The sequence below is a fragment of the Platalea leucorodia genome (genome assembly GCF_965183815.1).
Source record: "Platalea leucorodia genome assembly, chromosome: 1".
NCBI lineage: Eukaryota > Metazoa > Chordata > Aves > Pelecaniformes > Threskiornithidae > Platalea > Platalea leucorodia.
In genome coordinates, this window is record NC_138823.1 from 146,824,491 (window position 1) to 146,840,424 (window position 15,934).

General features: G+C 38.2%; 1 protein-coding gene across 7 annotated transcripts in view; it reads left to right on the plus strand.

The window, feature by feature from the left end:
* The window catches only part of CACNB2 (calcium voltage-gated channel auxiliary subunit beta 2), a gene marked incomplete at its 5' end in the record, with an annotated part of 257,642 nt that overhangs the window by 160,396 nt on the left and 81,312 nt on the right, over positions 1-15,934 (plus strand). For 5 of the 7 annotated variants that reach the window (XM_082326353.1, XM_082326357.1, XM_082326356.1 and 2 more), the window contains one exon: positions 10,800-10,919. In XM_082326353.1, the coding sequence (XP_082182479.1) occupies positions 10,800-10,919 (120 nt within the window). Of the gene's footprint in view, positions 1-9,892; positions 9,962-10,799; positions 10,920-15,934 lie in introns of those variants that run through there. The other 2 variants (XM_082326354.1, XM_082326358.1) reach the window with 1 other exon arrangement.

Below are 15,934 nucleotides of genomic sequence, written 5' to 3' on the forward strand. Positions count from 1 at the left end.
CTGAGAGGGTTCGGTGAAGGGTCCCCAGGATGGCTGGGGCTGGATCACTTGGCCTGCAGGGACAGGCTGAGGGACCGGGGCCTGTTCAGCCTGGAGATAAGATGGCTTCGAGGAAAAACTGAAGCCCCCCAGCATCTATAAGGAGGTTATCAAAAGCACGGAGCCAGGCTCTTCAGAGGTGCGTGGTGGGAGGGCAAGAGATGAACACTGGAAATTGAAAGAAGAGAGGTTCAGACTGGATATAAGAAAAAACAGGTTCACCGTGAGGATAGTCTGTCAATGGGACGGGTGTCCCAGAGAGGTTGTGCAGTCTGTCCTTGCAGGTTTTCAAGGCCCAACTGGATAAAGTCCTGAACAAGCTGGTCTGGTCTCACAGCTTGAGCAGGAGGTTTTACTAGAGACCTCCTGAGCCCCCTTTCTGCCTGAACTATCTTGTGGTCGTGAGAACAAGATGTAGTACATCATCATAGCTCTGACACAGGAGAGAGCTTGTGCAGGTATTGTAGTCCTCAGGCATTCTTTTTTAAGATTTTGGATTTATCAGCAAATCAAACCTGTGTTTTGTGTTGATATTCAGCATTGCAGCAATAGATGAAAGAGCAACCAGTGGTCCAAAATTCAGTGCTTCCTCTAGAGGAGGAACTGGCTCAGCGCGGGATATGATGTAATGTGCTCTCCTGACCCAGACAAAGTCTGTTCTGAATCAGAAAGAAGTCTGTTCCTGATGTTTCTTTTATGTCTGAAAAACAGAAAATATTTGGTCTTCTAGGTCGCAATAATTTTAAAAACCTGAGCTCACTTTTTATCCGGGAAAGTGGCTGTTGTACTCTACTAAGCTTTGAATATTCCAGAACACAAAAACTATTCCAACATTGAGTTAGAAAAGATCACAAGACCATGTGCTGCTTTTATGATTTCCTTTTATTTTTCTATTGCAATTCATTTATATTGTATTTTCCTTCAGGATAGCATCTCATCATTGTCACCATCTTCAGTAGCAGGCACGTTTCTGTTTCTAGGTTGCCTAAAACATATACTCCTCTTTTAACCCTCCCGTCTTTATTTAAACAATTGTATCTCAATAGTGCTAATATAAAACCATAGTATGAGACCTGTTTTAGCTGTAATGATAATATACTTAGATTTACCTACTATTAGAGATGATATACTATCAGATGGTTTCCTACAACCTTTCAATAATTTGTTTTTTGTAAACTAGTGTTGTATATACCCTTCACATTCTCATATTTGCTTGCAGATGGAAAACAGAGGCAGTAACATACAGAGACTTCAGTCTCACTTCTTAGTAATGAGATGGGGATAGTGCTTTAAAAGTGCAGTAGGAAGGACTCATGAGTCACAATCACAAACTCCATCTTGCTCTTCCTCTTGCAAAAGGCAGTTGGTGGAGCTGTACAAGCAGTGACAGCCACGTGGATTGGCATGGGAGAATCAGGCACGCAGTGCTTGTTTTACCTTCTTCCCTTTTGTCGCACACTGTATACTCTCACACGCTCTATGTGGATGTGCTAGGTTAAATATCTTTTAGAGTCAGATCTAAAAGAAGAGCCAATGGATGTGAACAATTGACATCATCCAGTCTATACGTTAACGGGTATATTTTGGTTTTAGAACAAAAAACTGCGAAGATATAATATGCTGGAGAGAGAGAGTTTTCCAAGATTATTTTGTTATGTGATAGACAAAAGAGACAAAAGGCCTTTCCAGAGACTTTTCCATCAACGAGAAAGTATTATGCACTGTTGTATTCTTGAAATCAGATGAGAATAATTGTAATATCTAAATGGTGTAAGGAGCCTCATCCTCTTGGGAAAATTGCAAGTAGTTTGCTTTGGTTTATGCTAGACCTGGAGGATAGGCAATGGGTATGGTCCTAGTATTTTTCAAGCAGCATACATGAGGATGAAGGCTGGAACAAAGGACTAATGCCTGGAACCACAAGGACTCATCTGTTTCTGACATGCTTGGAAACTGAGCTTACATTTAGCCCACTGATAAGGATATGTGTATTTCATGTAGTGTTTTTATCCTGAAGTAAATGGTGCCGTGCAGTGTGAAAGGTGCTCACTTGGTGTTTCTGGCAGTATCAGAGAAAGCAAGGCTGCAGATGCTTAAAGGATTGATTGCTCCTGACAGAGATACCTGGGCTGAGTCACAAACAAAGCACTGTTTGACAAGCTTGAGCTTTCAGTGAGCCTCAGTTAGGGAAAATTAATTAATTAATTTCTTAGTCTCCACTGTGTGTAATTTAGCAAAGATGTTGATAAGAAAACCTCTCCTAATATAAGCAGTGAGCAAATTGTGGTGTTTTATGTCATGACAGTCATTGATTGCTGTTAACAAAAGATCATGACTAGAAAAATCAAGATTTCAGTGGTAGATGATGGGCTGGAAAACAAACTTATCAGAGGTTGAAAAATATTGTAGACAACTAGTCTATGACAACAGTTTCTTCAGAGTGCATGTTTGCCAGACTATCATCTCATGAAAAATGAAATATGGAAAATAGATAATTATTTAAACAGATTAATACTATATTTACAGTCTAGAAATGAAGGGTAGCAAGCAAAAATATGTATTTAAAGCGGTTATTACATTTGAAATCGTAAACTATGGAAGACTTCACTGTATATACTTAACCTCAACATTTTTAACAAGTTAAAAACCAACCAACCAAACAAACCCCCAAACCTTCCATTTGTTATCTGGAGTAGATTAAAAATGTTGCATTTGAAAACCAAGTAGGGACTGTACATATAGAGATAATTTGATAAAATGCAAAGAAAATATTTTTTTCCCTTCGAAATTCTCCATTGCTAACAGAATTTCATGCTAAATTTTCAAGGAAGTTATTTTTAAGTATGCAGAAAATCTTAATGACTTGAACCAAAATCCCAGATAAAAATATACTGAGGATCTGGAACAGAGAATCTAAATTGGCACTTTTAAGTGAGCTGAGACAAATTGAGATGATGGTTGCCATGCTTTCCTTTAAATTCTTTCCTTTTCTAGTTGTCTTTCTGTTTCCTTGTTGTCATCCCAGATGTGTTTTCCATTTTTCCTCTTTTTAATTAAGCCCTTGTAATTTTATGGCTGACCCAATCTTTGTCTTTCTCTCTGTGCTCTTGTATCGACACATAGCATTTTATATTTTAAATCCTTTTTTCTGAGTTGTCTTTCTGCAATTTAAAATCCTTCCTTTGTGATATCTGCTGTCGATTAATTAATACAGTCAAAAATGATATTTTCATTTTCCCTGAAAACCTTCAATTTTTTAGCGGCTTCTGTCTCAGTAAACACCACCACAACTCAGCTTGTTGTTACTAATAATCCTGGTTTACCTTTGCCTAAGGGCTTAGACATACAATAAAGTTACCAGAGCTTTAAAAAGTTATCATGAGTCAACCAAGTTGTGTTAATATCCATGTGTGTGCTGACAGTCTGAGGCAAAAGTGAGATGATTCAAGTTCATGCAGCTTGCAATCATTTCCTTGGTGTATTTTTCTTCCTTTGACACCTGTCTCTGAGTTGTTCCACTGGCAACATCTTAGCTCTGTCATTGCTCTGACTTTTCCTTACAGCTCAAAGTCATCAGTAATTTAATCCCACCCTCTAAATCCTATTAATTATCTCAAAAAATCAAATCTTTTTTTTTTCTTTAGTTTTGGTGGATTTTTTTTGTTTTTAAAGCTCTCAATTATGTGATTATATTGTTGATAAAGCATATTTTGATAAGCTAGAAGACCTCCTTATATTCCTATCATTGCCCTCTTCCTCAAAAGCACTTTCTCTTGTTTCATAAGTGGGAGAATCTCTCTGTCAGAATATACAGAGCTACCAGATTATCCTCCTTCAGAGGCTTTCGCAGAACTAATCTCTGCCATAATACATATAGAAAACTTACTTAAACAACAACCCACCATGGTTATGCAAGGGATGAGTCATAATGCTGGGATCGAATATTTAAAAATGCTTTATTTTCTATTGCATTGCTACCTTGATCCCTTTCTTATGACTTTTTTTTCTGTTCATGTTCTCTCATCCTTTAGACTGACTGCAAGTTCTTTTAGAGCAGGGTTTGTCATTCACTTTGTGACTGTGCGGTGCTTAGTACAATAGGGTCTCAAGTAGTTTTCCCTCTTAGATGTTTTTTGCAAAAAAATGGTAAACCATAACAGACCAGAGCATCCCACAGATTTGGGGAAAGTTTAGCTCTTACTCTGAGGGGTCTGTTTGTTTGCTAACTAAGCTGAGCTCTGCAGCTGCCCTTTTGGAAACAATTTGTATATTGCCAAAGTTTTTCTGAAGAGTCACCATGAAAAGACTATCATTCCTCTAAAAATACCTACTCATGCTACTTTTTCTTAGCAAAGCAACAGGAAAGCAAACATTTAGGCTAATATCATGAAAATTTGAGTGGAAATGTGGTGTTGGGGCCTTGGTGTGGGGAGTTGGTTTTGGTTTGGTGTTTTTTTTGTTGTTTTGTTTTTCCCTGATAAAATGCCTGGTACAACTGTTTACCTCGTTCATGAATGCCAAAATCTGGCCTTCTGCAAACCTAAGGGCTATTTTAGAAAACTCTGCTTTCATCCAGATGTCAATTGGATTAGCACCTTGGAAACCTGTTAATGTCGAGCTGGGTGCTGCGATCAAGCTTGCCAAAGTCATGTTAAGGGTAAAGAGAAGAGTGGTTTCCTATATAATCTCCTTTTTAATCACATTGCCACCCTAAAGCTCCCGAGCTGTTCTAAAATTTCACTCCTTCTGTTATTTGAACGGTCCCCCATGACTGTAGATGCCATGGCAATGGCCAACTAGCTCTAAACAACAACAACAACAAAATTCTAATCAACATTGGTTTTGTCTTTTAAATGCAAACATAGCAGAGGATGCCAGTGACTACAGTAGGAGCCGGTAGCCCTCCTTGTATAGTAATTGTAGGAGAGCGCAATTTTAACAGCATTTCAGTGTAAATGTGTGTGTAGCCAGCAAACAGCCAAGCACTGCAGGGCCCATGCCAAGGACCAGAGAGGACATCAGGACTAGGGTTGGCAGTTGCCAGGCTGTGAAGTGTCCATGGCCCTTACAGAAGGAGTCAACAATTCTTGCTTGATATCCTCTTAATGAATACATGGCATCTTCCCTTTTTCCTTTGTTAAAATACATTTCAGTTTGTCATAAGCGCCAAATATACATGCCAAACAATTAACCGGAATTAGTTTGGTCTTTCCATAAAAATTCTACACTTAAATAATTAATTTTAACATCAATATAACATTGTATAGCATTCTCAGAGCAGCATTTTGTGCTTTCTTCAACATCATTCAAAATAATGACATTGCTTGGACATCTGGAGAAATCTTCATAGATAAGAAATTTTCATATTCACCAGCTGTGGCCACTCTGCCAAACTGAGTTCCCTACTGATGGTGCATTTATGGGAGTGCTTCTGATTTTCTAATTGTATGGCCCATACATTTAATTTTGGTCAGTTAATTATGAAACAAGACAATGGGTATTCCCTGTTGGCAAATTATAATTAAAATTTGCCAATGTCAGCAGTTTCACTTCATGCTAAAATTTAACATTTCACATTTTGCCTTTGTTCTGAATCAATTTTAAAGATTTTAAGTGAAATGAAAATTTTATGGAAATAACCTTTCAATGATTTTTTCTATTAGCTTATTTCCTAGCACTCAAGAAGTAGTAGTACATCACAAGGACGTAATATACCATCTCAAATCATGTCCTAACAGGACATTTGATGCCATTCTGACTATTTCAACAAGATTAGAAGATAAGCAGTTGACAATATCTGTGTATAAATTCTGAATATTGAAATGAATTGTTCCTCTTATTGACACAGTGAGGCCTGAGCTTTGCATATTCCAAGTATAAATTGAATGAAAACATAAAGATATTTCTCCTTTTGGATTTAAAATTCTCTTCAGCATTAAATGAATGAAGAGATGAAAAATATATCTAGGAGAAGAACCCAGTATTATAAATGAAGATGTTCTATATACATGTGTGCAGTCACATGTATTTTTTTTATTCCTTATAAAATCTGTATGTTTGCTTACTGCTTCATGCCTTCATTTAGTAAATAATAATATAATAAGTCTGTACTTGAAGGAACTTGTTTGATCTTTTTAAGCAGAGAATTATTTGAGAATTTTCAGGAATTTGGAAAGTTATCTGTCCTAATGATATCCAATTCATAAGTGGATTACCCCGTTAAAGAGAAACACATGGTATTTGGAGGATCATTTTTATTTTTTGTGGAAGACATAATATAAAGGCCATGACTGAATTTGCAAGTGTAATGATAGCTATATTAACCCAGTGAGAATTTATTACAGTAACAGACCAAACACATCAACAGATTTTACACTATGAATGTAACACTGCAGTCAAAATCTGTACTTAAGCTCTAACTGTAATGACCAAAGTTAAGTGCGGGTACAGAAAACTAACAAGAAAAATAAGAGATCTAGAGGCACCACCTAATTTAACTAAGGAGTTTCTACCTGCAAGTAAAGAAAATAACAAAACCCCTCATATTTACAGAGCAGTGTTTCTTGCTTGAAGAACCCCCTTTCCGGAAGATGATACACTTCTAATACTGCAGAAGACATGTATGGTCTTGAAGAAGAAGGAGCTCAAATGTGATCACATATGATCACTAGCAATGTGAAAAGTATGGCTTCATATTATAAGAATACCTCATAGAAGCTACTCTAATATAATAAGTGATAGGATAGTTGGTAAATATTTGTCAAGCATGTCATTAAAACAGGAAATTATTTTTCAAACAAACTGGGTTTGTAAACCTGCCAAGGAGGAAAAGAAAAGGAAGAAAGAATAAATAGATGGGGTAATTATTAACATAACTTATCTCACTTTTATTAGACAGTTTCCCATGAAAGATGAGGAATTGGGGGCTACAGTAATATATATTACATACACATATTACTGCAGCTCTTCCATATTGCAGTGGAAGGAGATGGAAACCTGCAGAATCCCAGAAAGACTGACTTTCAGGAGCTCTTGGGAAAAGGTCCCTACTGTTCTCCAAAGCAATCCCAGAAACTCGTGTAACCCAGGGGGGAAATGTAGTTTCCTTAGCTGTCATGAATGGATAATGCACATCCACTTGGCCCTGTTTTCCTTGAATAGTCAACGTATTTCTGCTGTAGTTTCATCACAGTTTTTATATAAGTTTGAAATTTTTTTTCATCATTTTTTAAATGATTAATTGTAATTGCATGCTCCCCCTTTTCCTGGATTGCCCTGATGTCGGGCTTTGGATTTTTTTCCATATTCGAGAAGCGAAGAAGCTCCCAACTTCTGTTTTCTACAGAAAATTTACATGACCATGTGTGTCCCACTGGGAAAATATATGTAATGTTGAGTTTGATTCATGTGATTTGCCGATAGAATTAAAATAAATTGATTCATTAAGATTTTTTGGATGCGTGTTGGGACTGTGGCCAACACAAGACATGACCAGCACTGTAAATGATCTCTGTGGCCTGGAAGATGAAATTCCAATTTTAGCAATTCCAGCCTGACCCAAAAGGCATCTTGCTCCCTAAGGGGAGATGGGAATTATGTTTCTGTGCTTCATGATTTTTTTTTTTTTTTATAGGATGAGGACCAGTTAGGCAGCATCCCTTCTGGACAGCAGAATGAACGATAGTAAAAGTGATGCCATGCCACTTGATCAGTGGAAAATATGATGCATTAACCATGGAAGTGCTATAGAAAGCTAACACCTACACTGTCCATTGTGTGATTGCCATGTCAGGCTTAATGGCTGGTTTGTTTGTTTTCCTCTTATTTAAAGGCGGTATTGCTTTAGGGTTGGTTTATGACACTGTGCCTTGCTTGGGGGCACAGTGGCACCGAGGAACTGCAGTGCTGGTGGGGAAGGGTTTGGACATGCCCTTTCTGAAGGGGGTTGTGTTGGGAAACCCCAGAGTGTCCTGGAGGCTAGGGCTCTATGGGGCGGGGGTGTCATCACAGTCTCAGCTTTCATTAATGGTATGATAACATCAATGGTTTCGACCACAGGCCACTGTTGTGTCAGCCATAGTAGGATTTAAACTCTATACTAAACTTCTGTCCGCTTATTGCTGCTCATCTTTTGCCACTATTTCCATTGGGGAGCTGTGTCAGAAGTTGTGGCGAAGGGAAATTTTAAATAGCCAAATTTGCAAGGCTCTGGGGAGGTTACAGGGCCTCTGGGTATTTTCCTAACAGACAAGATTTTTCAAAAAATTCAAGAAAAGTTTGAAAGTATTTTCTTTTATTTTCTGCTCCTTTTGCTTTAGCTCAGTAGGCAGTTTAGTTTTGGAAGATCACTATAACACAGCAGATGTATTTGGACTCCTGTGAGCAAAATATCCCTTGGAGAGTAATTTTCTTTATGTCAGTTCAAATTCAGCTTATTAAACTCTATGCTGTAACTATTATGGGCTTCAGGAAAGAAAAAAAGCATTTGGAAAGGTAAAATTTACCTTTATTTTAAATTGTCAGTTTAGTGACAACTGTTGTTAGCTCTAATAGTGGCTAAATGCTGCATCACTTGTGATGGGGCAATTTAATTGTTACACAGACACAAACCATGGCAGGATTGGGTCCTTCCTGGGACATGCTGACATACTATGATACGTGCATGACCACTGTTCTCAGCTATAATCTCTGTTCTCTATTTTTCTTGTAACTGTGAATTTATATTGAAGGCAAGCGCTGCAGTCAGCTACAGTGATCTTTTTCAACTAGAATGTTGCATGTCTGTCAGTGAATCGTAAATGCCCTAGAAAACCGTGCCTTAGTATGTTATTCCCATGTCAGTTAATAAAAGGGTGGAGGGTGACTCTGAAAAGCAGAATATAGAAATTCAATGTTTTGTTTGTCTTTTGCCATATTAGGATCTAGTATTTATGTGGTAAGCGGTATGTTGCAGTTATTCTTTGCTTCTTTCCTCTGCTGATGTCAGAAAAATATAAGCAGTAACTAGAGGGTTAAATTCCTGCTCAACAGGCATATTTTTGGATTTACGTTTTTGTAAGAGAGCTCGGAGTGGAGCTCAGCGCTTTGCAGTGGAGGGAAGCGCTGTGTGACAGAACCGAGAGTCCGAGGGAAATGTGGCTCGTAGCAGACACACATGACAGGAACGAGACGCTGTACCAGCTCTTCCAGTTTCACAGGGACTGTGCGTTTTCCAGCTGTTTACCCTTGAGATGTAAAATGGCAATTTGGCATAGGCTAACAACCCGGTGTGATGTGAGCATCTGCGTAAAAGGCTGCACATATGGAGCATGCCCAGTGATATGAACAGCCTGTTACCCCACCCCCAGCCAATCTAGGAAGAGATGAAATGAACTTTGCACTTGCAAATGTCACTGAATACATTTTGCACAGCATTTTAAAAGGTTCTCTTATAAGCACTATTTTTAACAGCCAAATCCGCCCCCCAAAACAGAAAGGAAAAACCCTAGGTATTTTTCTGTGATAGATCTCAGTTTATGATCAATTGAAGCATCTCTCACAACATTTACCTGAAGCCTGGCTTATTTTACCTTTTTATTATTCAAGTTGAGATTTTTGGAGGTGGTGTGGATTTTTTTTTTTTTTTTTTTTTTTTTTTTTTACTGGCATGAGAAAATTTGAGAATTTAATTGCAGTAGAATACTTGGAAACAGTGAGGCTGCAAGCTTGAAAGGCAGAGGGAAGAGAAGGAAGGCTCTCACAGCAGAGCATGGATAGGAAAGGAGCAGTGATTCTGCGGTGCTCAGTGTGCACATGTTTTATGAGATCAGTGCCGGGCGCTGCAGCTGCGGACAATAACTGAGCTGTCTGGCTAATGAAGGCCACCTGGATCAGGCTTCTGAAAAGAGCCAAAGGAGGACGTCTGAAGAATTCTGATATCTGTGTAAGCCCTATGTTTGCATTATTGGCATATACTGTATGTATTGCAGAGAGGGAGAGAAAAAAAGACGGTGAGGAGAAGACAGTTGTTTTCATTCTGAGTGAATTAGCAGAACTCTATTTTGTATGCAGGGAGATGCAGAGGGAAAGCAGAGCTGTCATTATTTATAGAGCTGTTCTGGCATTGTGGCTGCTTCCATTGTGGCGATTCGGGGACATGTGTTGAGTCCAGACGGATTTTATTAGTTGGAAGTTGATTTGTGGTCATTTGCATGTTTTGCTGAAGGGCTGAGATGGATACGAGCCATTTGCAGTTCTGATGGGGAAAGTGTGTCAGGTAAAGAGGTTGCCCTAAAATAAAAAGGGATAGCGGAGGTTAAATCTGTTAGCAGTGATATTGTGTAATGGAATTATTGATACTGAATTTGCATTTTTGTTATAAAAAGTCTATTTCCTTGCTACTACTGTCACTGTTTAGAGTTTTAATTTTTATGGAGCCATCCTTGAAGCTGCTGTGTGTCCTTCAGCCCTGCACTGCACCACTGCTGTAACTCTACAGAGCAACTGACTCTGCTTGCTGAAAAGCACACAAATAAGAGCACGGGGATGGTGCAGGAAATAAAACACTGGGGAAGACACCTGCACTTTTGGAAAGTCTCCAGAAGAAAACATTTGCCTAGACATAATTTTTCTAAGTGACTTTCCCTTTTGGGCAGTTATTCTCTTTTCAGGGATACAGAAGTAAGAGAAAAGGCAAGGTGCATAACCACTTCTACCTTTTTTTTTTTTTTTTTTGAACACTGAAACAACTTGTGACATTATTTTTTCCTTTTCTTGTGCAGGGTTCGGCGGACTCCTACACCAGCCGTCCATCCGATTCAGATGTATCTCTGGAAGAAGACAGGGAAGCAGTGCGGAGAGAGGCAGAGCGACAGGCCCAGGCACAGCTGGAAAAAGCAAAGGTAAGGTGTTCCTTCATGTCACAGACTCATAAAATGTTCTGCTTTAAAGGACTGTCATCTCATCCATTACTGTTTTTAATGTGTTAACATATAGCATAAGACCTCTTATAAAGATTTTCCTGACAACAGTAGAAAATATATTTTCCAGGAAAAATCACTTAGAATCAGTTTTCCATAAAAGGCACTTGATTGGCTTGCGTATTTCAGAATAATCTTATTTAATTGTGTGCATTTTTTTCTTTTATTGAATATACCCATTTATTTGCGGTGTATAGGGTCAAAGCTTTGAGTTCTTACTGAAGATGTTTGTGGAAGTTTGCCTGTGGATCACTATGGCACTCAAAACTTACAGTTCTAGAAATCAGCCCTCAAACATCCTATTTGTCTTCCTTCAGTGAAGGATTGGTCCCTACTAAGTCATATGTAAACACGGAGAATCTGTTGCAAAGGTCTTTTTTGCCTGAAGACTTCACTGGCTTTCTTTACAGTTTGTGTGTTAAATGACCCCGTGAGTAATATGTCCTAGACTTGTTAAGATTTCTCCTTCTATCTCCATACTCCTGGCAGCTAGTGACAGTTTAGTAAGGAAATATGAAATTAGCTTTGGGTCTTGCTGTGTGTTTATATATTTTCCATGAGATGCACTTAGGACTCTCAGGGTTTTAGCAGTGAAAGAGTATGGGCTTGTTTTTTCTTTCATCCATGCTGTACCTTTAAGTACTATTGCACCTGTAAAAATCATGCTCATCTTATTTGTTATTTGTTTATCACGTCGTTCCAGTTTTTCTTTCTTATATGCTATCTGCCAGATCTTGGTGTATCACTGTTTTCCAAGATCTGTTTTCCACTTTCATTTATCATATTTAAATATTTAAATACGCTGTTGAGATCCCTCCTCAGACCTGATCTATATTTCTCTCTGACTCCCCTCCTCCATTTTGCCTTGCTTTTTACTTGCCTGTCTCCCTTCCGTCTCCCATTCTGTTTCCTTTTCCGCTGCCAGCTTTGCCTCTGCCCGTTTACGCCACCTGTTTTTCAAGAGTTCTCCCGACATTCAGGAGTCCAGATCATTGAGCTATGCTTCTGATTGTATTGTGAGGGCCAGCTCCATAAGTAATACAATACTATAATGCACAAGCAGACAGCTTCATCAGGCCAGAAAACTTGAACAGCGAAGCCAAAGATTTTTTTTTTTTTTTTTTTAAATGTAATTGTTGACCAATATTTAATAAGAGCTCCTAAAGCAGCTTTTTAATGAGATGCTGGAACTTGCCAAGAGATCCTGAACATCTCTTTGAAGTCAGGTCCTGCTGTCCTGGGATCAGTATAGCAGAAACTCGACAGAAGCAGCCCGCTTCCTCTCTTCCACCTTGTATCTTAGAGATGGTTCTGATCGTAATCAGGAGTTTCAGTTTTATCAGGTTTGCTTTTTGCTACTTTGAGATTTCTTTGCTCCTAGAAAAGATGATAAAGACTGCCCTGAAATTCAGGTGAAGTGTCAAATTTTATCTGTAAATGCACAATCTTTAAAAGAAGAGTTGAAGCAAGAATATCTTGCAGGCTAAGCAGGGTAGCAGTATAGCACTTGCTGCTGAACTGGTGCATCTCTTAGCGATGAGTAAATCTATGCGAGTGTTGCTATGGGAATTTGGCTTACTGATGCTGGCTTGGATGCATGGACAGCCCTTATGTAATATTCATGACCTCTAGCACAGCTGCCATTGTAGTTTGTAGAGAAACTGCTAGCAGACCCTGACTTTTTAAAACTGTATTTCTATACATCAAAGCAATGTTCTCACTCCAGCTGGCATAAGATAAAGTCTCTAGGTCTGACACCGTCTGAGACTGTAAGACAACTTGTGAACAGTCAAAGTAGCAAAGGCACTGCCAAAATCAACCTGCTATAACAATGGGTAATTCCAGTCATATAGAAAACACAAAATGAACCATTTAAATTATTCGTGCTTTAAAATCCATTGAAGCTGGAACTACCTTAGCAGTTTTGTTTCTCGAGTCAAATATTAAAAATCATTCCAGGCTTTAATGCATGGAAATAATTTTATGTAAAGGCTATAACAGAGTAATATTTAGTCTAGTGTAATACTTAAATTAATAATATTAAATAAAATATTACATGCATTTGGTGTTTACATTTGAAATAAATGTTTAAAAAGACGTAGATTAAACCTAACGCAGTAGATGTGAAATATGATAGGGTGTGCTTTTCTGCCTTTATTGGTGACTCAGTTCTTCACCTCCCTGAAACACGGTAAAATTAATGAAGCAGTAACTTCTGTTGGTGCTGCCTGGCTCCTGTGTGCACCCAGACCTGTTTCCCGCAGGCAGCAGGTTCTGCTGCCGGCTCTCCATGGCTGCCTTGCCTTCGCCCTGAGAAAGGCAGAGCCAAGAGATGCAGGTGCTTTAACTTTTTGCCTTTTAATACTGTGAGTGGAAGTGTTGATCCTAAATAAAGTCATTACAATTGTATTTGTCACAGGAATTAGAAGAGGATGACATACATGAATAATGCAGCGGTGGAGGGAAAATGATAGTGAATTAAGGGTAGATAAAAAACTGTTGAACTGTGTCATGCACTTAATGAAAACAGTTTAATGACATCCATTTTCCTTCCTTACAGCTAGGGAAAACACCTTAAATTGAAGAGAAAAATATAGTAATAAAGCACACAATGGCAAATTGTTAGGAGGATTTTAAGATTTTTAAATTTGGATTTTTATGGATTCTAAGTGTTTGTAACATGAAGCCAGAATATGATATGCATATCTGATACGTATCCAAACAGGGAAAATAAAAACAAAAAAGCTTGTAAGAAAATACACATTCTGGCCATTTTTTAAAATTTATTTTATACAAGCATTGCTTTTCTGGAAAATGATTAAGCGTATTTTGCTGACTCACTCTGGCATGTGACTTACTGTAAGGAAGGTGGGGCCATGGGCGCATGTATGGAGTTGTCCAGGGATGGAAAATTAAGAGGCAACTGATGAGGCTACCTGCAGGCCAGCAGCTATTCCCAGGGGAAACACATCTTCAAATGAATCTGTTAAGCTTAAAGCTGAGATAAAATGTTCTTGGGTAGAACAGTTTAGCAATGCAAATGCAGAGGTTGATTTTTGTTGTGGTGTTTGTTTGTTTGTTTTGTTTTTTAAAAAAGAAAAAAAAACTTCAAGGCATTGAGGATTACCTGGGAATCCTCTGCATAGTCCACAGCATGTGGCTATCTCTAGGATAGAGAGACCTGCATTGTGGCTGAGTAGGATGCCCTAATAATGCCCAAATCTAGGGGCTTGTACTGCTGTTTTACTGAATTTCCTATTTCCATAAAAACATGAATCTTAAGTATTCACAAGCCAAAAAATTAATAAGAAGCCCAATTATGTTAATTGCTTTTAGTGTTAATATTTTAAAAATTGTCATTTCTACAGAAAAAAAGCTTTTTGGATTTGAGGGGTGAGGATTAAAAATAAATGATAGTAAGTAAAGATTTTTTTTTTTTTTTTTTTATCCATTCCTTGCAAGTATTGAATTAATTATCCTTAAAGTATTGCACCGAGTGAGCGGGATGAAATCAAAGGAAAACTGTGAGGTACAAGTATTAGCAAGTTCAGTGCTAAATGATTTAAAGTTTGTACATAAGAAAGGGGACTTCAGTAATGATTTTTGGCCCTCTCCAATGCTGGTAAAATCAATTCAAATGTTCTGTTGATTTATTTTGCACCAAGCACCTCATACGTTATGAACTAGTTTTTGACTGAAATACCATTAGTCAGGTGGTCTGTAAACCTCTTTCTTCTCTTCTGCAAAAGTAACTTCTTTCTTCTCTTCAGTCTCTTCTCTTCAAATTTTTAGATTTTTGCCTCTTTTTTTTCCTCCCATAGCTTTAGAGCTTGTTATGCAGAATCAATTTTCAAATGAGATATATAGAATATTTTCAGCATTTTGGAAAATGAAATAATTTTTTTTCAGTTATTTCTAGTACCTTGGTTACTTAACATGCCAGTTAATAATCCAGGTTCTGTTTCTCACCTGGGACTAAGGAACAGCCTTGTGCTCTTTGTTCTCTGTTAAGGATGGTTCTCAACATCTTTTGGTCCTGAAACTTCTCAAATGGCTGTCAAAGTTGAATCAAGGCCTTCCAGAAGTCAGTAATTGTGTCCATAATAGGAAATCTCAGTTCTTCTCAGCTCTGCTTTGTTTGCACTCCACCTAATGCTCTACTGCTAGCATCCTTTTAGGAGTTTGTTAAAACTTGAAATATCCATAGTCCTGGTTTAAAATGCCATTGAAATAATTTTCACGTTAAGATGGTGAACCACTGAAATTTTGATACCAACATCGCTTTGTTGGCTCTTAGGCAATAATATAAGCTGTCATGTTTTGCTTTCTTGATGTCTACTGTAGTATTGGTGATGGCTTGTGACTGTGAGTAATAATGCAATGTCTTAAGTGTAGTGCATTGCCTCCATGCATGTGTTGGGGACCGCAGCTTTGAAACGTATAGCAGGCTGGGATAATGCCTACATATCCCTCCAAGGCTGAAGGCATGAAAAAGATTGTCAGATGTAATTATCCAGTGCAGTGTGCCAAGACTAGTTATTTAAGTATTTATTCACTCTCAGACAGGTTTCACAGCCTCTGAATGATCCCATGCTGCTAGCAGGCAGCTGCAAAGCTAGTTAAGGTATGTCTACTTAAGCTGCAGTAGCATTTTTGACAGACCAGAAATGCCCATTGCCTTGATGTGTGTCCTTATATTATGTCAGCTTGTTCCATCATGGAGACTCTATTTTCTCATAATTGAGAGAGCGTCGTGGTGCTGAACAGCACCCAAAGCCATAGCAACATAGGATAGTACTTTGTGTTAGCTGTTGTGTATGGTAATATTTCTTTCATTGATTTTTTTTCTCATTTGCCCTTTTGTTTTAGAATACTTCCATTGCATATTATCATTTAGATAGCTAATGTTGCGTGTCAGAGTTGCTGGGATTACATGG